The 25806-nt window shown below is 41.6% G+C and overlaps 1 protein-coding gene across 1 annotated transcript in view; it reads right to left on the bottom strand.

The window, feature by feature from the left end:
- LOC126188476 (peroxidase-like) overlaps nucleotides 1-20017 on the bottom strand; it is a 181742-nt gene extending 161725 nt beyond the window's left edge. Inside the window, exon 1 of the mRNA XM_049930083.1 lies at nucleotides 19827-20017. Within this exon, the coding sequence (XP_049786040.1) occupies nucleotides 19827-19979 (153 nt within the window). The 5' untranslated portion in view covers nucleotides 19980-20017. The remainder of the gene's footprint in view (nucleotides 1-19826) is intronic.
- Nucleotides 20018-25806: the final 5789 nt, after the last annotated feature.

Genomic DNA, 25806 nt, shown 5'->3' with positions numbered 1-25806 from the left:
GGGTTCGATGACGGTTTGGATGTACCGTGCACTATTCAGTGTCCCCTCGACGATCACCAGTGGTGTACGGCCAGTGTAGGAGATCGCTCCCCACACCATGATGCCGGGTGTTGGCCCTGTGTGCCTCGGTCGTATGCAGTCCTGATTGTGGCGCTCACCTGCACGGCGCCAAACACGCATACGACCATCATTGGCACCAAGGCAGAAGCGACTCTCATCGCTGAAGACGACACGTCTCCATTCGTCCCTCCATTCACGCCTGTCGCGACACCACTGGATGCGGGCTGCACGATGTTGGGGCGTGAGCGGAAGACGGCCTAACGGTGTGCGGGACCGTAGCCCAGCTTCATGGAGACGGTTGCGAATGGTCCTCGCCGATACCCCAGGAGAAACAGTGTCCCTAATTTGCTGGGAAGTGGCGGTGCGGTCCCCTACGGCACTGCGTAGGATCCTACGGTCTTGGCGTGCATCCGTGCGTCGCTGCGGTCCGGTCCCAGGTCGACGGGCACGTGCACCTTCCGCCGACCACTGGCGACAACATCGATGTACTGTGGGGACCTCATGCCCCACGTGTTGAGCAATTCGGCGGTACGTCCACCCGGCCTCCCGCATGCCCACAATACGCCCTCGCTCAAAGTCCGTCAACTGCACGTACGGTTCACGTCCACGCTGTCGCGGCATGCTACCAGTGTTAAAGACTGCGATGGAGCTCCGTATGCCACGGCAAACTGGCTGACACTGACGGCGGCGGTGCACAAATGCTGCGCAGCTAGCGCCATTCGACGGCCAACACCGCGGTTCCTGGTGTGTCCGCTGTGCCGTGCGTGTGATCATTGCTTGTACAGCCCTCTCGCAGTGTCCGGAGCAAGTGTGGTGGGTCTGACACACCGGTGTCAATGTGTTCTTTTTTCCATTTCCAGGAGTGTAGAATTACGGCCTTATTTGTGACGGTGATTTGACAGTTGGCGTCGGAGCTCGAATATATCGCATTTAGAATAACAGACAAGTTCTACCAGAAATTAGGCAAAACCGGTAGCAAAACGATTAAAATGCTGCAACAAATTTACGGTAACGACACACTGAGTCGCAGAGTTGTATTTAGGTGGGACCGACGTTTTTCGCAATGGAGAGACGTTTTGAGGGATGATATTGGCACTGGTGGGCCGCAGAAGGTTCGAATTGCAAGCAGAATTGAAGAGGTTGCAATGTGTGTGCGTGCCAACCGCTGTAGCCCTCAGCCGTGGTACGTGCTACAGAATTTTGACTGATGACTTGAACATGTTGCGTGTTACCCAGCACAGTATGCGACGCACAGTATGCGGCTGATGATCGCATGACTATTCGTGGGGACCTGATCGGTAGTGAGACGATGATGCAATGTTTCGCAACCTGATCACAACTAGAGACAAGAGATGGTGTTTCCCATGCCATCTGCAACTGAATCGACGACCCGCCACCTGGAAAACGCCAGTATCACCACGACAGAAAAACTGCGGCAAGACAAGTCAAAAGGAAGGTGATGCTAAAACTGTTTTTTGATTCAAGTGGAACTGGAACACTAAGCAAAACCCGGTACAAGGAGATGCTCAGCTGTTTACGCGATTCGGGTCGTCGTTAAGTGTCTTGAGCTTTGGAGAGGGAAGAATTGGCTGCTGCTATGCGACAACACTCCTGATCATCGCTATGTCCTCGTCCAAGAGGAACTTCCAACACAACAGGTCACCGTTTTGGCACACTCTCCGTACGTATGTGATCTCCCACCAAGCAATTTTTGTCTTTTTCCCCGTATGAAAGTACTCCTACATGGCCGTAGATTTCATTCAGTCGAAGAGATCATGACTGCCGGAAGAGTAGATGTACTTGACCTTCCTTTACGGACGTTGGCAGACGTCCATAGCTACCAAAGGCGACTATTTTGAGGGAGGGTGTGGATCTTTTTAGGTGTAAGTCGTGGCACATGGTCAATAAAAATAAATAAATAACTAAATTGCACGCGGCGCAGCTTCATGTGAAACATCCAGGTTCTTATCAGTGCCTGCTTTGCAGGATTCAGTCGCTCCACAAGTCCTTTCTCTCGTGCCTGCATCTGAGAATGATTTGCGTTTGCACTTTCCGCCAACAGACGACGCATCAAATGCTCTATACCTCAACATTACATTTATATTTCTCCCTATCTCCTTCTCAACTCTATAGGTCTACTTACGGAAGCACTGGTTACAGTACAAAATACTAAAAACTAATTGTCACTCTTTTAGCTCTAAAACATGCCACTTACGTCACGTAAAAGTAATGATTAACGAAGTGTGCGCTTTCAACTTCAGGGTTGCCTCTTTCTAAGAACGTATCGCTCGAGCCTACTTTCCATAAAACGCTCCTACTGCAGACGGAACTACGCAGTTGAATGTACGGTATTACAGAGTCAAAGCAAAGGTGAAGAGATCCTCCAATAGTGATGTAGTAGATAAAACGTATAGAAATTGTAACATGTTGTTAAAGGAAAGCAAAATTTGTAACGATATTTGAGTTAGATCATGCAGATGTTCAGTATTACCGAAGTAGGGAGTTTACCTTCAGTAATGGAAGCTGAATCGACTTGCCTTCTGCCTCCCGAGCCACCTTCGGAAAAATTAAGTGCAATTTCCCCTTTTTTAACAACATACGTGGTCCTTATCGTGCTACGGGAGACAGCGACGAGGAAACGGCCATCTTGCCATTTCCTCTCCGAAGCCCTATATGTCACGCAACGAACGAAAGGATTAGATAGAGTTTGTCAACTGTTCCCGCTGTTTATGACTCCCTAATCCTAATCTAGTATCCAGAAGTAAGATTTGATGGAGGATATATTACATCTTAATAAAAGGGCGATCTATATTCGAATATTTGCAGAATTTTGAATGCACGGAGTGAAGCAAAAGTAGCTTTCGACTCTGTATACACAAAAGAAAGACCTAATTAGGTTACTGAGAATTTCATACAATACAGAAGTGAATTACTCAGCACGTTACTATCTCCAAAATATTGAACCTCGTGCTATATCTTGAGGTGTAGTATGAGGTCATGGTCACAAGAACAAGGCTGAAATCATCGAAGAGGTAGAGAAGGGGTAGAGGGGTGTTCCTGAAGTTGTTATCCGATGGTTTGGACCTCCTGGACAGTGTTTCAGCACTCATAGCTCTCGATAAAGACGATTGAGGATCTCAGCTTTCCATTTTGTGGATTGCGAACAGCAAATCGCCATTTCGAAAATGTGTGTAAGCACTCCACTGCAACACAGATTTTTCCGGCTCCATGAAATTCACCAAAAGCACTTTCTTATGGTTGCAAGAGACGGGTGCCGTTTTTATCGAGGACGTATGTGAATTTTAATGACGACACTTCATGGACTTCTATTTCGACTTTGCACTGTCGTAAGAGCCACATGTTTCAGCAGTATGTAAGGGAGGCTTTTTCCTTCTTTCCCTTATCGGGCCAGAACGCAGGTTCAGATATCGTTCATTATGTTTTATCAGGTTCTGCTATGTGATATGTCTCTTACAACATTTTCGTACGGTTAATTTTGGCGGCATCAGTTCCACGCATTGTTGCCCCAGACTCTGTAAATTCCATAGCAAGTACAGTAATTGTAAATCTACGAGTTTCTCTTACCTTTTCATTCGTCTACTTAAAACCGCATACTTTTACGACGGGTTTAGGTTCTCTCCCGTCATCGGTGCAACGTTTTCTAAACGTAGGAAACTAACGCCTTACTTTCTTTTCAGTCAGTTCGCTATAATTTTTATCAGTATTATGGCCTTTTCCTTTGAGACATTGAGTCACACACCTAATTCACACGAGGTACGATTGATTATTACCTTGATTGTTTTCGCAGACTTTTCAACTCACTATCATACACAACCCAAAAACTGCATGAGAATGCTAACCGCGTTGCGCAGATCTGTGCATCCGAAGAGGTGGAGCATTAGCTGAAAATTTCTAGTAGTCGTGTATCCTTGCCAATATGTACTTAAGTTTCAGGAGTTCCTAACTTTTTTTTTAACATATCGTTTCATTTCTGTCTCTCTCTCTCTCCATCTCTCTCTCTCTCTCTCTCACTCACTCTCTTTTGTGTTACAGGTTAACAGTGACATTAATCGTGCCATACTGATCGTACTTTCAACACGCTTTTCTATGGTGTAAAAAGCTGTGTATCAGTAGTTGTTTGGGTCATAATATTTAGCTTTCTTGTGCCAAAACATTTTCAGCCGTGCCACGCTGTATAATTATCGTGGTTACTGTGCACTAACGTTAAAATACATCGATATTTTTGCGTTGGTGCATGTGGCTCATGGGTAGTTTGCGTTGTAAGTAGGCTGTTTATGTTTTCTTTATGTAAGTTTGATGTTTATGTTTTCTTATTGGCAACGTTACGTAGCGCTCTCTGTATGAAAATCACTGGCTGTGCTGTGTGCAGTATGTGGCTAGTTTGCATTGTTGCCTGCCATTGTTGTCATGAACTGCTATAGCTGGATGTGAACAGCAGATTGCGTTGGGCAGTTGGAGGGGAGCCGCCAGCAGTGGCGGATGTGAGGACAGAGATGGCGGAGTTTGAAATTTGTAAAAATTGATGTCATGAGCTGCTGTATATATTATGACTATTGATGACTATTAAGGTAAATACAGTGTTTGTTCTCTATTAATATCTTTCATTTGCTAACTATCCCTATCAGTAGTTAGTGCCTTCAGTAGTTTGAATCTTTTATTTAGCTGGCAGTAGTGGCGCTCGCTGTTTTGCAGTAGCTTGAGTAGCGAAGATTTTTGTGAGGTAAGTGATTTGTAAAAGGTATAGGTTAAAGTTGGTCAGGGCCATTGTTTTGTAGGGGTTATTGAAAGTCAGATTGCGTTGCGCTAAATAATATTGTGTGTCAGGTTAAGCACAGGCTTGTATAATTGTTCTAAGTGGACGTTTCACATGTAAAATTGTTCAAAGGGGACGTTTCATATGTCGACCCTTAGCCTAGGATACCTCACTGGAATCTTCTGATTTTTTTCTTGTAGTTTGTGTAATTAGTGTAGATTTTGTTTATTGATAGTGCGTAATTGTAGAGGGAATCTCCTTTGTAGTTGCAGCCTTTCATTGTTGTACTGTAAAACAGTTGTGGCATGCATGTAGATTTGCACCAAGTATTTCGCAGCTGCAATTAACTAGATATTATTTTCAGTGCTATGTTAATGTGTTCTCCTATTTTTGCTCTTCAAATTGTGTTTTTCTGTGTTATCGTGTGAAATATTGTCACAATAATGGCGTGTGAAAAACGTAACACTCGGCTCCGAAGTAAACTAAGAAACGACAGTGAAGACGAAAGCAATGTGTTAGCGCCACCATGTAATGAATTAACTAATATTCAAAGTAGTAATTTGGTAACTGTGCATAGGGAAATGGAGCGGGCGTCAAACAATGGCGTAGGCAGTGAAACAGGTAGTGAACAGGGAAGCATTATCGATCGGTCGGTCGGCAACAGCTCGCCTCAGGAATCCGAAATGACAGAACACAATATGGCAAATACTGTAGATTCAGGTTTTGCGTCCTCACCGTTTTCTCAAATAAGTCAAGACACATTTTCAGCTTGTCAAAATGTGAATGTTGCCGGCGCAAATGCACTGCCGAAAAGAGTAGAGGAACAGATTCCAGACACTAATGCATTGTTATTACAACTAATGCAACAAATGGAACAAAATCAGAGACAGATGGAACAAAATCTTAAAAAGTTAGACACAGTGGAACAAAATCTTAAAAAGTTAGACACAGTGGAACAAAATCTTCAAAAGTTAGACACCACACTTGAACAAACACGTGAAGATCTAACTACTGAGTTACATAACATTGAATCGAAATGCCAAAAAGTCTGTAATGACGTAAAAACACAAATTTGTGAGCATTTTCAGCCTATTTTTTCGCGGCATGAAAATGCATTACAGAATCACGAAGCAGCCATAAAAGAGCTGCAAACTATTGTTCATGAAAATCATGAGACCTTGCAAGCTAAAATGGACTCAGTTGCATCTACCGATTCGGTTACGCAACTTGCAAAAACTCAGGAAAACTTAAAGGACACAGTAGAAAGACACATGGGGGAAATTAGTTCATTATCAGAGAAAGTAGCCGAACTTTCGGATCAGGTCACTAACTTATCTACAAAGGTAGATGATGATCTGAATGACACAAGACCCATAGCCTTCACTGACACAGAAGAGTATGAACAAATTAGAAAATTCAAACAAAATCAAAATCAAATCAATACACAGTACAAAAGAGAAATCCGGGAAGTACAAGATCAGTTGACACAGGTAATACAAGAATTACATATTTCAGAGGATACTCGCGCTCCAACACGGGAAGAGGGACATAGAAATACGGAAAAGCCACAATATAATAACACAGAGCATTTCGGTAATTATGAAAGGAATTGGCAAGGTGCACCGAATTTTGAGATGGAACCGCCGACACGACGTAACAATGACCGATATGTGACTCGCCGACATGATGATTTTGACTATAAGCTGTTCATTACTACACCTAAATTCAAAACATTCAAGAATTCTGCCAACGACATTCATCCACAAGCGTGGCTCCATCAATTCTCTCATTGTTTTCCTCCCAACTGGTCATTAGAACACAGATTAGAATTTATGTGTGGCTACTTAGAAAATGAACCAGCTGTAAGAATGCGATCGGTCATTCACGATTGTCACAGTGAAGGAGAATTTTACCATGCGTTCCTCTCAGCATATTGGTCACAAGCTACACAAGATCGCGTAAAACATAGCATCATGATGATGAAACACTTTGAACAATCTGAATTTTCCAGTCTTGTCAAATATTTTGAAGACATGTTGCACAAGAATCAGTACCTGTCAAACCCATACAGCCCCTCAGAACTCATCCGCATTTGCTTAATCAAACTGCCCGAACATTTGAGACATATTATTTTGGCAGGACGTTGCAAAGACGACATTGAAGCTTTTCAGGGACTGTTGCAAGAATTAGAAATTGACACAGAAAGTCGCGGGATGCGAAAACAGGAAAACAATCACTACAGGTCACATCCGTCACAATTCCGTGACGACAGAAACGATAACTGGACGCGCCGAGGCTATTCTCACCACACAAATCGTGACCAAAATAGACACCACCCGTATGACAACCGTTGGCAGAGTAATAGTTACAGGGAAAGATCACCTTTCCGCGGTAATGACTATCACAGAGACAATCAGAGAAACAGACAATATGGGAACCAATATAACTATTATCAAGGGAGACAGAATAACTTTAGACGCAACGGTCCAGCACGCAGTTACGACTCAGGCAGAAATTCTCCACCACATGACCGACAAGAAAGAAACTATCGAACCTACCGACATGACGACAGACGATATGATCGTAACGACAGACCTGAATTGCATCAGAACTGGCGAGTTTTAAACAGAGCTGGGCCCTCTGGGCAAGGCGAATTTGTGGAAGTTAGGCCTCCAAATCCCAATAACGACGCGCGCCAACAAAGAGACAATAGGCGATGACTCACACCACTGGCAGCCACAAGACGTACTTATGAAACTGATGACGCAGCTGCCGTAGCTAGTAATTACGTAAAAATGGAAGACATTAGGGACATCTTACTCCAGGAACACGACGTAACACGTAACAACATTGCATATCCTGTGATCCACATTACTGTAAATGACGTAAAATTTACGGCAGTACTTGACTCTGGCAGTCCCATTTCAGTAATTAGTGAAACAGCTTTTAGCAAATGCAACAAATCGAACGACTGCCCCACACTTCCGTTACGTAAGATTAAATTACAAGGTGCAATCTTTGGAAAAAGTGTAGATGTACGCCAACAAACCAATTTAGAATTCTTTTGTCAAAGCCACAGCTTCTCTATGAACTTCCTTATTGTTCCATTATTGTCGACGGAAATTATACTGGGAGTAAACTTTTTGAATGAATATAAAGCAATCTTAAGCTTTCACGATGCTGAAATAAGTTTAGAGAAAGAAGGTATGTCAATAGCTTTGAAATTTGAAGACTGGCTCTCAAACCATGATGTGGAAATTAATCGGCTTTACCTTCTGTTAGATAACAGTTCGGAATTTTCTACGGAACTAGACACTAACAATCACTCTGCAAGTACTGACAGGGATGGCATCGACGGCATATTTGAAATTAATGAGTTAATTCAGAATAAAATTCAGACAATTGAGAATTGTAATGACACTGATAGGCAGGACCTTTTTGAGATTTTACAAGCACATTCCACAGTTTTTACTCACAAAACAGGAACAATCAAGGGGTTTCAATACCAATTTCGTGTTCGTGAGCATACTAAATTTTGTGTTAGACCATACGTAATTCCAGCACATTATAGGGACCGTGTTAGAACAGAAATACAATCTATGCTTGACGAGGGCATTATTGAGCCTGCAGTAAGCTCATACAACAATCCGTTACATGTTGTTGAGAAGAAAAATGGATCGATCAGACTTGTCTTAGATTCGAGACAAATCAATACTATCATTATTCCTGAAACAGACAGGCCGCAGACGATGGAAGAACTTCTTCAAAATTTTAATGGTGTAAAAGTGTTGTCTTCCATTGATCTCAGATCCAGCTTTTATCAGATCGAACTTCATCCAGAATGCAGAAAATACACAGCTTTCCTTTGTTTCGGCGTTTGTTATCAGTTTCGGAAACTTCCTTTTGGTTTGAACATTTCTTCAGCAGCATTCATTCGTGGGTTAAATTCCATATTACCTGAGTTCTTAAAACGTCACATCACCTTATATGTGGACGATATTCTAATAGCAGAAGCTTCATGGGAACAACATAACCGCATACTCAACAGTTTGTTACGTATTTTTGCAGAATCTGGAATTACAGTTAACTTGGAAAAGTCTGAATTCGGTAGGACAAAGGTGAAGTTTTTGGGACATATTATTTCTTCTGAAGGCATTCAGCCGGATCCTGAAAAGTTAGAAGCAATCAGAGCCATTCCAGTTCCATCCACAAAAAGACAAGTCCGCAGTTTTCTAGGTCTCGTAAATTTTTACCGTCGTTTTCTGAATATGCAAATTCTTGTTACACCAAAACTTTGTTCTCTCACTGGAAAAAATACTATTTGGAACTGGGACGAACAAGCACAGTTGGAATTCAATTCTTTGAAAGAAGCGTTACTTCACGCGCCAATACTAGCTCATCCAGATCTGTCACAAGATTTCTGCCTTAGCACTGATTCTTCCAAAGTTGGTCTTGGTGCCCATTTATTTCAAGAAGCCATAGAAGATGACATTACTGTTCAGAAAACCATTGCTTTTGCTAGCCGAGTGCTAACAAAATCTGAAAAAAAATTATTCCGTTACTGAATTAGAAGCTTTAGCTATCGTTTGGGCATTTAACAAATTTCGTTTCTTTCTTTCTGGTAAGCACGTAAAAGTATACAGTGATCATCGTGCATTACAGTTTCTTATGTCTTCAAAATTAAATCATGATAGGTTAAAACGTTGGGCATTGTTTCTGCAAGAATTCCGCTTCACAATAGTCTACATTCCCGGCAAGGAGAACATTGTTGCGGACGCGCTGTCACGCGCACCGGCTGGGCTTGAGAAAAGTAACACAGAAGGCAACCTCGAGAAAAATTTCAGTATTCTTTACATTCAGAAAGTCGCCTTTGAAAACTTCATCACCACATCTTTAAAAGACATTGCTCATGAACAAGATAAAGATCCGATTTGGAAAGATATCAAAAGTAAATGGCATGAAAAGACACACACTCAGATTCGGCATTATTATCTGGTTAGAAACAACATACTCTTCAAACGCTGCACTGTTGATGACAAGCTATGGGTACTTTGCATTCCAGACGATTTTGTTAATAAGCTCATTTGGTACATTCATTTCAGCTATGCACATTTTGGCCCACGAAAATGTTATCATATTCTTCGAACGACTTGTTATTTTAACAATATGGAAAAGCGAATTCGAAGAGTCTTGTCTATTTGTAAACTTTGTCAAAAGGCGAAACCGTCTACTATCTCACATCGTGCTCCGTTGTTTCCAATTATTCCTTCTAAATTAAAAGAATTTGCTGCTGTTGATCTTTTGGGACCCCTTGTCAGAACATCGAATGGATTTTCGTACGTTCTAGTCGCTGTTGAACTTACTTCAAAATTTGTTTCTTTCACTCCGTTACGTAAAGCCACTGGACGGTCTGTATCCAACGCCTTTGTTAAAAATTTCTTACGTGAAGTTGGACACGTTAGTAAAGTCATTTCAGATAACGGACCGCAATTCAGATCTGCTGTTTGGTTACGCATGCTTCGGAATCATAAAATCAAACCTGTTTTTATTTCATTGTATTCACCACATTGTAACCCGTCTGAACGGATTATGAAAGAAATCAATAAGCTTTGCAGACTTTATTGTCACAGAAAGCATCAGCATTGGGACAGATATTTACACTTATTTCAAAATGTGCTGAATGAAATGCCTCATGATTCCACTGCTTTACCACCTACTCTTGTTCTAAAGAATGAAGAACCACCGAACAGAATCAGAGAGCTTGTACCTTTCCCGAATACACGTAAACTTCGACACAAAGACATAATTGATTTGGCTCTTAAAAATATAAAATCTGCAGCAGACAAAAGGAGAAAACTACACGGTAAAGCAAATGCAAAGAAATTATATATTGGTCAGAAAGTTCTCATTAAAGCTCATTCATTGTCACATAAGAAGAAACACTTGAGTCACAAATTCTTTCTAGTTTACAATGGACCTTACAGAATCCGACGTATACCACATGATAATTGCGTTGAAGTTGAAACTCTGCGTACTAGGAAGAGTAAAGGTTTACACCACATTTCTCATGTAAAACCATTTATTGACAGATAATCTGCTTTTTAACTTAGTCTTTGCAATTTTCACTTCACGCTACTTGTACAATTTGTCACACTGAGAAACTGTTAACATGCAACTATGTTTTAAAGCTAACTAACCATCCAGTCAAGAACATAGGTAACTTAGACAAGTAACTGCGAATGCATTGTTATTGCGAACAGACGACACAGTGTTGTTATTTATACATTCCTCCTTGTTAGTTGCACGATTACGTAACGAATATACGGCTTACATACTTAGAACATATACCAGCACTGCTAATGAGATTTTCATGCAACATTTTGGTTTGCTTACGAGTGGATTCTGGATTTGAGGTGCTTTCTGTGAAATGCCAGATGACACAGTGGTTGGTTTGTGTGACAGCTACACGATTATATCACGACGTTACTAATGAGTGACAATTTACAATGTTGCTTTTGCGGTGTATCTGTTTGATATCTGCACAGTTTTTTCTGAATTCTTCTATAAAGTGAGACATGTTTTAGTGGTGACTTTTGTGCTATTGCTACAAGGAGACAGCCTTTTCCGTAGGACAACAATACGTTACAGCACAGTACTTTCCTCATCACGGCAATAAGCGTAATAACTAAGTTATCTATACGCAAAGCATTTCACTTTGTTTATCATGAGGTAAGTACATTGACTTCTGCAGAACTTAGCTTTCGGAGGACAATAACTACGACACTTCCCAGAGATTATCTTACAGCAAGACGCACATTTAGCGCTACAGGACACGTATTTGAGTGATTAATTTTGTACTTAAAACATTTATTTTTAAAGATTTTTGAATTACAAAGAAAGTTTTCCATGATACATTTCATTCCATTGCTGTAATCTGTAACACCTGAGGGTATAATTACAATAAACCTCAGGGGGGTACACGCCTACTTTGTGTACCATGTGTTTGGCAAGCACAAGGAGCCCTAGCTAATATGGTATTTGCTTATACAATTTAACACATCGGTACCATATTTCTCTAACACATAAATTACACAGCTATCTGATCATTTAACAGAGAAACAAACATCCTTTTACTACGTCAGTGACACATGTTTACGCAATTACAGAGTTGGATTACTTCACACTTAAGAAATTGTACTTTGTCTGTACTTTGTGCACTGTTCATATTTTTTTGGTACCATTGTGATACTATGAGAGCTTTGAATGATGTATTTGGTAAGGGAGAATGATTTTAAAGTACGTTTGAGGCAGATGACACCTTTGACATGAGCAGAGAATTTTGTTAGGTTTTGAAATTATTGGAGGAAGCTACGACGATTTTGAGATTTGACTGAGGTTTTATGATGTTATTTTTACGACGACGATGTGTATTATGCTGTTGCGGTAAGTTTATGATCCATAAGCTGATGCCATATGAGTTATTTGATTATGCTATGTATCTGCCATGATGAAAAATGGAAAAAGTGTCGACGAATAAGGTAAGGTGTAATGAATAGAAGTTAGGGACTCTTGACTTGTGAAATAGGATGTTGGAAACCAAGAATCGTACTTTAAGAGTTATGAAATGTGTGTGTAAATGCGTGAATGTATCACAATGCAAGCGAAAATATTTTGGACACTGTCATATCAATAGCATTTTGTTTCTACAGATTTGCAACGTTAATTCTTGACCTGTGAAATTTTGTATATGAGACTGTCACTGTAGCGAAAACTGCTGTCGTAAATGTTTCCGTAAGAAAGTTAAGTGACCACCTGCACATAATGCGACGTGGGCACCCAGGTGTGTCAGACACCTGGAGAACAAGCCTTTTCAGACGCTCAGGTAGAAAAGAAAGCCATTAGGGTGTGCCAGAGGCACAGGTGGAAGAGAAGGACAAAGAGAGGCCTATACCCCTGTTTATGACATTCCTTTGTAGAGGGCATCGCTAATGCGACACGCTCGTTACTTGAAAACATATGATTTTTGTAATGCGTTGTGGGCACACAGCTGTGTCAAACACCTGGAGAACAAGCCATTAAGGTGTGCCTTTCATCGCTAATGCGACACCCTCGTTACTTAAAAACATATGATTACTCGCACTTTGTGCTAATTATTGAAATGCTTATGAATTGATGGGAAATATTCGTACATCTGCTCACCTGATTATGACAAGTGTCTTTCTACGAGAGTTGAGAGCCATTAACTTATGAAATGAAATGTCACATGACTACTGAATGACATTTTTATGCTTTGGTTTGCGTAATTGCTTATTTCATTTGATATCTGGTTTCCAGCTGTGTTGCAGCATTGCTTTTATAAAATGAGATGCATTTGCTAATGTGAACTCTTTCTGTCAACAGATCTATTAAATAATTATTTTATGATCCACATTCTTTAAAAAGGAGCACTTGGAAAGGAAAGAACAATACGAAGGAACTCGTAACAGTAAAACATAATTTTCTTTTCAAGTACATGGTAATATTTTTTTACAATCAGTTGTTGTGGTGCACCACTTTAATTACATAGACATTAAGATGTGAATATGCATTTCCCTTGTCTGCATTGTTGTTTTTACTGTAATATTTTTTCTGCTTGAGCTATGTCATGTTTCGGTATAAGTTGCTGCTGTTTGCCAGGCATAGTGTTACTGAATTGGACTTTGTGTTACTCTTCTAAGCTAGTTTTTCTTGTTTCCTGCATTGCCTTATATTAGTTGTAATATTGCACGTGCTTTGCTAATTTATGCTGCTTGCTTTGCCATTTCTATTTTTTGTCATTGATGTTTGTGTTAATTATTTTTTTTGCTGCATTGCCTCGTCCCTTAGTTTAGCATCTGAGCTCAGTAGATTTAAGTTAGCTTAAGAGGGGGTAGACTATATAAGAAACTGACTATGGAGAATAGGTAAAGAATGCATTGTGAAGAAAGATTTGAGCCCCAATGAGTATTGTACAATCAGAAATAATTATTTTGAAAGAAATATGAATAGAATACAAGAACGAGGTATAGGTAGGATTTTCTTGGAAATAAATGATGAGGTAAGCAATGTGTGAACATATAAATACAGAAAGCATGCTTAGATAGAATTTTTTGGTGGAAGCAAAGGTTGAAATAAGACGAACGATCTATGGAATGAAGGGAGATCTCCAAGCAAAATACTGCAGTAAAAGAAACCCTGTCCTTTCCTCTTTGTTGCTTTTTCCCAATATGTAATTGTGTGTTGTCCTTTCCATTTGTGTTATCCCACTATGTGTTTGGGTACCCGTGTGTATTTGTGTTTTTCCTGTCTTTATGTGTTTAGCTGATGAGAGCTATGTTGTAGAATTTTTCTAATACTCTGTTATTTTCTTTGTAAAGATGCTTAGACATTATTTATTCTGTGTTGTTTTAATGCTCATGTGTGAAGTTGAATTTTTAAAAGTGATTCTGATCTTTTATGTATGTACTCATGTCATCATTCCTGTAACACTGATGTATATGTTTATTTCTATTGTTTTGTAAAGCCTGCACTACAAATATTATCTGTATTATTATGTTTTTAATGTTGTATTTTGTATCTTTGTAATTGTATTCTTATGTTATATAATTGTAATTGACGCCAGTTAATCAAATTAAGTAACTTGAAAGCATTCATTTCACTGCACACATTTCTGTTGGTCATAGTATATGGACAATATGTGAGAAGTAGGGACTGATAGTGTTTGCACGTGTGTTACTAATTCAGCAAGGGACTGGATAACAGCATTGCTGGTTCTAAGGACAATTCCAAAAACTTTGTGAGTGCACAAGTGGTGGTTATGGACTTGCTCTATTATCCGCAAGACTCTTCAATGGTGATTGTGCACCTGCACAGTCGCAACAGATGGCTGCTGGCCATCTCTACAAGGACTACAGTGGGTCTACACCTCTGGTGGCCCACAAATACCACAATCTCTACCAGGACTACAGTGGGTCTACTCTTTGATGACCTATCTACCAATCTTCTTCAAAACGTCAAATGACTCTGCTGTGGGTTTGCTCTGTTGTGGCCCATTACCTGTCAGCATGTCAAGAGTCAGCACTGTCTTTCTGTTGGAAGGACAACACTACTTCTTCAAGACTGCATGGAAATCCACTACTTCTGTGTGCAATTTCTTTTACTAATGAGACTTTGTAAAAAAAACTGTAATTACTATTATGATGAATGATCAGGACTGTCTTTATGGACTGTGAGAAAATTTTAGCTTTTGACCAACATTGTATCAATAAGTGTGTGCATTGGATATCTTTGTTAGTGTAATTATGAAAAATTTTATCAAATCATTATTGGCCACTGGCCAAAAACATTTGTAAAATTTTTTGTGGGGAGCATGGGGGCTATGTAAGTAGGCTGTTTATGTTTTCTTTATGTAAGTTTGATGTTTATGTTTTCTTATTGGCAACGTTACGTAGCGCTCTCTGTATGAAAATCACTGGCTGTGCTGTGTGCAGTATGTGGCTAGTTTGCATTGTTGCCTGCCATTGTTGTCATGAACTGCTATAGCTGGATGTGAACAGCAGATTGCGTTGGGCAGTTGGAGGGGAGCCGCCAGCAGTGGCGGATGTGAGGACAGAGATGGCGGAGTTTGAAATTTGTAAAAATTGATGTCATGAGCTGCTGTATATATTATGACTATTGATGACTATTAAGGTAAATACAGTGTTTGTTCTCTATTAATATCTTTCATTTGCTAACTATCCCTATCAGTAGTTAGTGCCTTCAGTAGTTTGAATCTTTTATTTAGCTGGCAGTAGTGGCGCTCGCTGTTTTGCAGTAGCTTGAGTAGCGAAGATTTTTGTGAGGTAAGTGATTTGTAAAAGGTATAGGTTAAAGTTGGTCAGGGCCATTGTTTTGTAGGGGTTATTGAAAGTCAGATTGCGTTGCGCTAAATAATATTGTGTGTCAGGTTAAGCACAGGCTTGTATAATTGTTCTAAGTGGACGTTTCACATGTAAAATTGTTCAAAGGGGACGTTTCAGCGTTTCTGCCAGATGTCTACGTTTGTTCCGTTTTATGCACAGACTGTTACACACATGAGGGCCCTTCTCTCTCCACCTGTCTCATTTCCGTGGCCTACTACATTTAGCACAACAATGGCAAGTGTTTGAGATGATATTTGGTTACGAGCCAGGTGTTTACCTTGCGTAATGTCAATCAACACTGAGACATAATCCAACTTGTAGGAAAGTGTTAATACGTCGTTCCACATACAGCGAAGAAGCTTTCGGGCATTCTCAGTATCTAAAGTTGTAAGCAGTCCCAAATTTGGACTTAAAAGTCAGTGCGCCGATCCGGCAGTAGAAAACGTCCTACAATGTAAACACATTACACAGGAAAGATACCTCTCTTATTTCCAGAATGTCAAGCTGTAGCTCGTCGGAGTGGTTCCCACGTCACGTCACATGTTAACTCTCGTCTGTATTGCAAGAGACAGCTACTGGCAAATATGTATTAACATCTATACCCGGATAAGCGGTTTACCTGCTTTACTAAGCAGCCGAAAGTGCAACGTGGTGACTGTAAACTACGTAAATCAAATCCCCGTTTCTAGTAATTTTGTTTTTTTTTCTTTTTTCATCGAGAGACAATGGCGCTATTATCGGATATGTCAGCCCAGAAGCGACAATCACATGAATTTTATCATTACGTCATCCAAGTACTCTAAATTCTAACACTTTGCTTCATATGTGCGGCCAAATAGACAAATAATGTACTTGCTTCAGAGAGACATACAGTTTTGCCTCACGTTCAGAATATTTACTCCCTCTTGAGTAGTGTCATAATAGGTTGTTCATCGGCATGCATGCGACAACATGCTTACCAGTACGTTCTGAAACGCCGCGCATGAAAACGGGAGTTTCCAGTTCTCATACCTCGGGTTCTATTGATGATAAGAAGGTAGGGTCATGTGTTTTGGATATCCCTGGGGCCAGGGACCATTTGTATACTCAGCAGAAAGGTAGCCAGTGTCACAACCCTACAGTACAGCGTCAAAATATGAAAATTACATACTTCGTTCTGCTTAGGCAAATGGAGCAAATCTTTTTTTTTTATGGAGGCACCATTAGTTTATGGGCGGTTCCTCCGAAAAACCCACAAAAATGGCTTTTTTGCTATATTTTCGCCGTCTCCAGCTGACCAAAACGCAGCCGTGGATTCCAAGACGGCTACGTAGAGCAGGTGGCAGTAATTTTTACGATGTATTCCTAAGATCCCGCTGTCGAATGATCTTGAAAATTTTTTTCATATCTATACCCGCTACCGAGATACAGAGGTTGAAAGTTACCCTACTCGTACACGTAAAATCCGATGTGAGGCGAAAACGTAGTTTCTATCGTGACGCAGCATGCAGAAATATGCTGTAAAGTGTTCCCGTTATCGTCTGGGAACCCCATGTTGTCGCACTGAAGCACATCCAAAATTTTTTTGCACGTAAAATGTGGTCTGAGGTGTAACATAAATTTTGCGTTATTGCAGTTTCGCATAAGTAAAGTATCTAAATTTTACTGACCAGTAAATTTCTTTTCATACGAGTTATTGCCCTGCTGCAGCAGGAAAAAGAATGGATCCAGTGGGAAAATGCGAATGTGTTCATGTTCATTTAAAAGGCTCTGAGTGAAAGGTGGAGTACGAGCTGCCTCATTCTACCTTCCTCAGCACATTAAAAAATTTTACAGTGGAGTGCAACATAGTTGACTGCGACAGAATAGTGCTAGGAAAAGAATTAAGGAGACAGTGCCGAGGAAGGGGAGAAATAAAGAAAAAGATAAAATAAAAGTGAGTGAGAGCCAGTGATAATGAGAACCAGAGTGTATGACAATGACATGGACGAAGAGAGAGATAATGACAGTCATAAGAGACAGCAGCAGTGAGAAAGAAGAAATGAGATATTAGCAGAAAGAGAGAGCAAGAGGGAGGTAGTGACGGTGACAGGAGATTGTAGTAGTAGGACAGAACGAAGAGGACTGTGGTTGTGACACAGGAGGCAATAACAGGGGGACACAAAGCGATAACGACAATGAGTTGGGCTGAATGAGTGAGTGAGGCAGGGCAATTGGGAGGGGATCGGTATGATGGAGTTATAGGTGTGAGTGAGTTAAAGTTGTAACAGCATGTGGGAGTTTGAGGTGAGTTGCACGTTAAAAAAATCGCGAATATGTTCGCATGCCAAAATTTTTTGAAAGATTTCTTGAAGGTGCTGAGGAAGATAGAATGAGTCAGCTGATACCCCACTTTTCAGTCAGTATTTTGAATAAACAGGAACACATTCGCATTTTTTTGTGCTCCGATAGGAGCATTGTTCCGCTGATCACTCCTGACCGGAAGTTCCATAGTTGTGAATTGGCTGAAGCCGGTAGAAGTTGATCGACTTTATCTCACGAATGTTTTGCGTCCGACCGCTGTCAACATTGGCGACCTAACAACACAGTGGTAGTGTGTGCCGTAGCCGTTACTAAGTGATTGTGGCGCGGCATGCTCAGCCAGCAAGCACAATTGTAGTGCCAGAACCGTGTAATGGAAGAGCAGCCTACATACAGAAAGAAGAACGTATCGACGAACATCAAATTGCGGCATTGTGTGCCGACATTCACAAATACTGCGTTATACGCAACGGAGATGATCGCGTTGGGTAAGAGGATCGGTTGTCTGTTTGAAAAATGGAACGAATACTTTCAAGAGTTTTGAAAACCAATTTATTTGCCAAGATCGCTATGTAAACACAATTACTGGATTACCAGTTTGCGCAATGTGACTAGGCAACCTCCGATCCATTAAACCGGCAAGTGGTAGCTACATCATACAATCCTTAGACGACTTAGTCACACGAAGACAAATAGTATGTATGTGCCTCGACTCTTTTATGCATATTTTATAGTCCTCAAGTAACAGAGTGGTGTAAGCATTGTATAATGTAGCTACCACTGCCCTATTTTGTGTATCTAGGGATGGCAGCACAAATTACCAAAACTAGTAATCCAGTAATTGTGTTTATTTAGCGATATTAGTAAATAAATTAGTTTGCAAAAGAAGAGTACAATACAAAATTATGCATCGCCTCCTGCACTGACTGATCACGTCAGGTAACCAAGCTATATAATTCTTAAAGAAAGTCGTTTTCCGTGTAAGTTGCACTTTTATTTTGAAATAAAACTTTTTTTTTCATTTAGCAGCTAGCTAGTTTCGCCTCCTCGGACGTTATCAAGTTATATCTCAGTAAAAATTGATTACAGAATGAATGGACGACAACAGCTTGACAAAAATGATGTGGAACTTAGCGTGCTTAACAGGAAGCAACGGGTGAAAACTGTCGGGCAGATTGGAAAGGGACTGGAACAAGTGAGAAAAATAGAAGACAGCTCTGCAGAGGAAAGCAGTGCGAGATAGTACGTGGACTATAAGTTTCCTATAATTTACGTCTATGGTCACTAACTTTTTGTTAACAGATTACCGGTTTCGGCCTATAATGACCATCATCATATCAGTTTTGTAAAAACAAAATCCTGATGTACTGCAGTACATTACACTGCAGCCATAGTGGCTTCGTCAAATGTTAAATGCAAAACCAGCACCAACATCGTCAAATATATATAAATAACATCATATGCACGAGTCATGTTGTCAGTAGCACTACTGATCATAGACGTAAATTATAGGAAACTTACTGTATATACGGGTCACTGTTTTATTCGCGACAGTCTCGCAGCTTGTCTGAGTATGTGGACTGATAGTAGGATTAAAATAAAGATAACTGGAACAGAGGGAACAAAAGAGAAACAGGAGGAGCGAGAGAATGTGAGCATAGAAGAGTCACTTAACATGTCACTCGTGACTTGAGAACACGGTTTTGAAGTCAGTCGTGGGGCAGGTAACGCGAGTCGCTCTGACAGCTGACAGCTGACACTGAGCACAGCAGGGAGCAGTGGAGGTAGCCTACCTGTAGCTGCCGCTGGCGTAGCTGCAGCTGCTGCTGCTGGAGCTGCTCCGGGAAGAGGCTGGTGCGGAAGAAGGGCGACGACGGCTGTTGCGGCTGCGGCTGCACGCCGGCCAGCGCGCCGATCGCCAGCAGCACTCGGAGGTTCACCAGCATCGCGGGCCAGGTCTGGTCGCCTTCTGGTCTGCCGCGGCCGCCGGCTGGCTGCGGCCGCCCACGCCAGCAGGACCCGACGGCTCCACAGCCGCCAGCGCCGCCACTTAGCCAACAGCCGCCAAGGTCGCGGCGCCTGGCCGCGTCACGGCAGGCGCGCCATCCTGGATACCACGCGGGCGCTGGCGGCCAGCCGCACACTGTACCGTCTTCGTCTGCATCTGCACTGCCACACGAGAAAATGACAACAACTGGAAGCTGTGCTGAACACGGTCAACGGTGATACACGCGTTACACTGAGGTGACAAAAGTCGCGCACGCAATGTATAGAAGGGAAATGCGTTGACAGAGCTGCCATTTGTATTTAGGTAATTCATGTGAAAAGGTTTCCTACGTGATTATCGCCACATGACGGGATAAGTAAGAGCCTACGGAATATCAGACCAGCTGTGTGGCTGGACTGAAGAGCTTTTAGCAAACAGAACACAGCATGTTGTTCTCAATGCAGAGACGTCTACAGACGTTAAAGTAACCTCTGGCGTGCCACAGGGGAGTGTTATGGTCCTGCTTTTCAACCTAGTAGATAGTGTCGGAAGTTCCATGCGGCTTTTCGCGGATGATGCTGTAGTATACAGAGAAGTTGGAACATTAGAAAATTGCGGCGAAATGCAGGAAGATCTGCAGCGGATAGGCACTTGGTGCAGGGAGTGGCAACTGACCCTTAACATAGACAAATATAATGTATTGCGAATACACAGAAAGAAGGATCCTTTATTGTATGATTATATGATAGCAGAACAAACACTGGGAGTATGCGTACGGAACAATTTGAAGTGGAATGAACATATAAAATTAATTGTTGGTAAGGCGGGTGCCAGGTTGAGATTCATTGGAAGAGTCCTTAGAAAATGTAGTCCATCACCAAAGGAGGTGGCTTACAAAACACTCGTTCGACCTATACTTGAGTATTGCTCATCAATGTGGGATCAGTACCAGGTCGGGTTGACAGAGGAGATAGAGAAGATCCAAAGAACAGTGGCGCGTTTCGTCACAGGGTTATTTGGTAAGCATGATAGCGTTACGAAGATGTTTAGCAAATTCAAGTGGCAGACTCTGCAAGAGAGGCGCTCTGCTTCGTGGTGTAGCTTGCTGTCCAGGTTTCGAGAGGGTGCGTTTCTGGATGAGATATCGAATATATTGCTTTCCCCTACTTATACCCCTGGAGGAGACCACGAATGTAAAATTAGAGAGATTCGAGCGCGCACGGAGCCTTTCCGGCAGTCGTTCTTCCCGCGAACCATACGCGACAGGAACAGGAAAGGGAGGTAATAAGAGTGGCACGTTGGTATTCTCCATGCAGTCTTGGCGCTGTGGATTTCGAAATACCGAATTCCATAACGATTTCCGAAGTGGAATGTCCCGTGCGTCCAGCTCCAACTGGCATTCCGCATTGGAGGTCTGTTAGTTCCCGTGGTGCGGCGACAATCACGCCGAAAACGAATTCACACTAATCATCTAAGTACAAATGACAGCTCCGCCAATGCACTGCCCTTTAAAACCTTGTGTATGCGATACCACTGCCATCTGTATATGTGTATATAGCTAACCCGTGAGTTTTGTCACGTCGGTGTATATGGTAAGGGTCCCAGAATCAAGAATTGGCCATACAAGTGTTTTACAAGCCACTGACTTCTTGGATGCATTACATTTCCTTAAGATTCTTCCAAAGAATCTCAGCCTGGCATCTGTTTTTCCTACGTCGTCATTCAACTTCGGATCGCTCCAGATAACTGCTAGATATTTTACAGTAGATATTGTTTCCATTGACTTGTCCAATAGTGTAATCGAACAGTAGTGGATCCCTTCCCCTATTTAAGCGCAATAAGCTACGTCTACTTACCTCCAGCTCATTCGCCAGTACTTGACAGTCAGCCACCGATCCTCTGCAGATCTCGCTGCATTTCGCTCCAGTCGTCTGACACTGCAAACTTCCTGGTAGACAACAGCATTGTCCGCGAATAGCCTGTCGGAGCCTCCGACGTTGTCCATTAGACCGATAATATAATGTGTAAATACTATCTGCGCTATAACACTTCTCTGGGATATTTCCGAACTTACCTTTACGTATGCCGGCCAGGGTAGACGAGCGGTTCTAGGCGCCACATCTGGAACCGCGCGACCGCTACGGTCTCAGGTTCGAATCCTGCCTCGTGAATGGATGTGTGTGATGTCCTTAGGTTAGTTAGGTTTAAGTAGTTCTAAGTTCTAGGGGACTGATGACCTCAGAAGTTAAGTCCCATAGTGTTCAGAGCCATATGAACCATTTTTTGACCTTTACGTATGTTGACTTTGTTCCTTTAAGAACTACGTGTTGTGTTTCATCTGGTAGAAAGTCCTAAATCCAATCGCAAACCTGAGCCGGTACTGGTTAAGCCCGTATTTTATTCACTAAACAACAGTGTGGAACTATGAAATTCTTTCCGAAAAAAAAAAGAGGTCCTAGTGTCTGAGTTCCATAATTCTACAATTGACTGATGCCAGAAATATGCACCTGTAATTACAATAACCAAGAGTGAAGATGTAGCTGGTATGAAACACATGTTCGTTAACTATATTGACCACGCTGATACCGAAAACGACAATGAAACACTCGAATTACCTATATTTTCCGAGTTACTGGGGAGTGCATTTAATTGTAATTGTATTTTATTAGCTTTCATTATCAGTCCTTTCCTGCATAGGCTTCGGAATCCCGCCGATGGTAGACAGAATGATGAAGCTTAAGGCAACAATAGCTGTGTGTATTTTGTCGCTATTTTAGGTCCGGGTTCGTATCAACAAGGGCAAGGGGAAGAGGGAGGGAAGAGCGGAGCATGCCTCATTGAAGCGTAGTTTCAGTCTATTACAAACTGTGTTCTGTTCGTTTTCTGAAAGAAAACGTGTTTCTGAAGTGTAGTTAGGGCGTTATTGTAATTCCTGGGATTCAGTATGCCTCGCAAATACGTAAACAGTGCTGACAAGTTTTGCTATGTTTGCGTACAGGCTACATTGAAACTGCAAAGGAGGCCAATAACGCCATATATTAGGAAGGCGTACCGACTGTACTTTGTTCATAAAATCGAAAACCACGACAAGCCCTGGGTTCCCCCTGTATGCTGCGTGTCTTGTGTCTCAAGTCTTCATTCGTGACTGAATCTAAAAGATTTTCCACGGGCTTTGCTACACCGATGTCTGGCGAGAACCATCAAACCATGTGCATGATTGTTACTTTCGTGAGACAGCTCCATTAACACTTGGCATTTCCAAGAAAAAAAGTCTTCCTAACATACAATCGACCATGCGACCAGTGTCTCACAGTGATGGACTGCATGTTTCTGTTCCACTTGATAGTGACAGTGGCGAGGGCGGAAGTGAAACTAGTGCTGCACCATCGCCTTCAAAACCAAGTTCTTCGAAAGATCAAGATTTTATGTGTAACTATCAATTTACAGAGATACACAAAATAACATAATGTGAACTTATTTACCTAGTGGGATATCCGGAATTGCCGAAAGGTAAAGCTGGACTGTTGGCATCAAGGCTACAACAAAGAAATTTTCTTGATAAAACGATAAAAGTGACTGTGTTCAATAACCGACATATGCCATTCCTTCCATTTTTTCTAAAGCGGAAAGAACTTGGTATTTTGTAGTGATGTACAGGGACTAGTAGCAGCTATGGACATTGATTGTAAAAGTGACCAGTTGAGACTGCGCATCGCCTCCTCCAAAGCAAGTCAAGTGTGTGGTACTGCATAACGGCAACGTGTCACCATCGATTCCGATGGGTATGCACCTTACTTGAAAGAAACATTTGATAAGATGAAGCAGTTGTTTTTGCGATTGAACTACGACAGTTTAAATGGCATGTTTACGGGGAACTGAAAGTCATAGGCATATTACTTGGGCTATAACACGTCTACATAAAATTCTGTTGCTTCCTGTGGCTCTGGGATAGCCGCGCCAAAAGACTTGATTGTAAAAAGAAAGATTGACCTAAGCGTCAGTCACCTGAACCAGGATCTAACAATGTTCTGCACGAACCACTTGTCGAATTCAAGAACTTAGCTCTCCCTGCTCTTCATATAAAATTGGGCGTAATGAAAAACTTCGTTAAGGCCATGGACAAAAATGGAGAAGCATTTCTCTATTTGAAATTTCCACATCTTTTTTGTTGGTCCACAATTGTCCGCCACAGTTGGTGATGTAAAGAACTTAACTCTCCCTGCTTTTCATATAAAATTGGGCGTAATGAAAAACTTCGTTAAGGCCATGGACAAAAATGGAGAAGCATTTTTCTATTTGAAATTTCCACATCTTTTTTGTTGATCCACAATTGTCCGCCACAGTTGGTGATGTAACCGTGAATTTTCGTTCCATAATAGACGTCTTCACATCGAAAAATCCTTTTAAACAGGATCTCCTCAAAATACTGAACGCATGTCAGAATTACCTGCGATGGTCTCCACGACACAACGGAAGCGCAGCATGGTCAGTAGTTTTCACCGTCCCGCGTTGTTGATTCACGCGGACACCTAAGCTCCTGAACAGCATTTTTTACGACTGTTGGTAGTTCACGATGCAGCTCCGTGTTCGCTCTTTTAAGGACGAGGCCACAATAAGACAATGGCTCGTGATCGCAAGTCACGATCGAGGTTCCGAGCATCAGATAACAGCGGCGTGAGTTGTATCGAACCCAGATGTTGCACATCTGTATGACGAGTGGCTCGAAGCTCTGTTAAATTTCCACCGGATGCCTAGCATTCTTCACAGGACCTTGACTGCCGTACGAAAAAGGTAACTTTTTTCAGTTCTTGTGAAATTCTCTTTAAGAGAAGTGTTGCAGTGAGTTACGAGTTGCGAATTAGAATTTCAGTAGGATTTCATAACTTCCGAGTGGATGTCATAACCACAGGATGTTGTTCATTAGATTGCCAATTGATAAAGTGGTCGGTAATTCTGTTGACGCTGTCTAAAACTTGTTAGCTGCGGTGATGTACCCTTACAAAACTGAAATCTGTAGGTGTTCATTATGCTATTACTTTCTAGGAAACAAACATTAAGGGTTGGTTGAAAACGTGAATAATATCGAAAACTTAGATACAAGTTTACGTAGCCTCGATTGTAGGAGTGAAGAGTCACTATTGAACTTGCATTCGTGAAACAGGACTCGTGCAAGTCAAACTGGCACAAAGCAAAAGCTCGTCATGTTATAAATTAATTGGAAGATTCCTGTTTGTTAAATGAAAAATTCTGCTTGTCTATAAGAAATGTGGGGCCGGCCGGTGTGACCGAGCGGTTCTAGACGCTTCAGTCTGGAACCGCGCGACCGCTACGGTCGCAGGTTCGAATCCTGCCTCGGGCATGGATGTGTGTGATTTCCTTAGGTTAGTTAGGTTTAAGTAGTTCTAAGTTCTAGGGGACCGATGACCTTAGATGTTAAGTCCCATAGTGCTCAGAGCCATTTGAAACATTTTTTTTATAAGAAATGTGTCTTCTTGACACCTAAGTGAGAATTAGTTCTAGTATTAACACATAAACTATATAACATCTATATTTACATCTACATAATTACTTCGCAATCCACACTTAAGTACCTGGAAGAAGGTTCATCGAAACACCTTGAAGCTATTTCTCTATCATTCCACTCTCGATGGCGCGCAGGAAAAACTTACACTTAAATCTTTCTGCGCTTGCTCTGATTTCTCTTATTTTATCATGATGATCGTTTGTTCCTATGGGTGGCCGATAGCAGAATATTTTCACAATCGGAGGTCGCAACGAAAAACCAC

The sequence above is a fragment of the Schistocerca cancellata genome, chromosome 1 (genome assembly GCF_023864275.1).
Source record: "Schistocerca cancellata isolate TAMUIC-IGC-003103 chromosome 1, iqSchCanc2.1, whole genome shotgun sequence".
In the NCBI taxonomy this organism is placed as follows: domain Eukaryota; kingdom Metazoa; phylum Arthropoda; class Insecta; order Orthoptera; family Acrididae; genus Schistocerca; species Schistocerca cancellata.
Note: the sequence above shows the minus strand (reverse complement) of the source record. Positions and strands in the feature narration are given on the sequence as shown.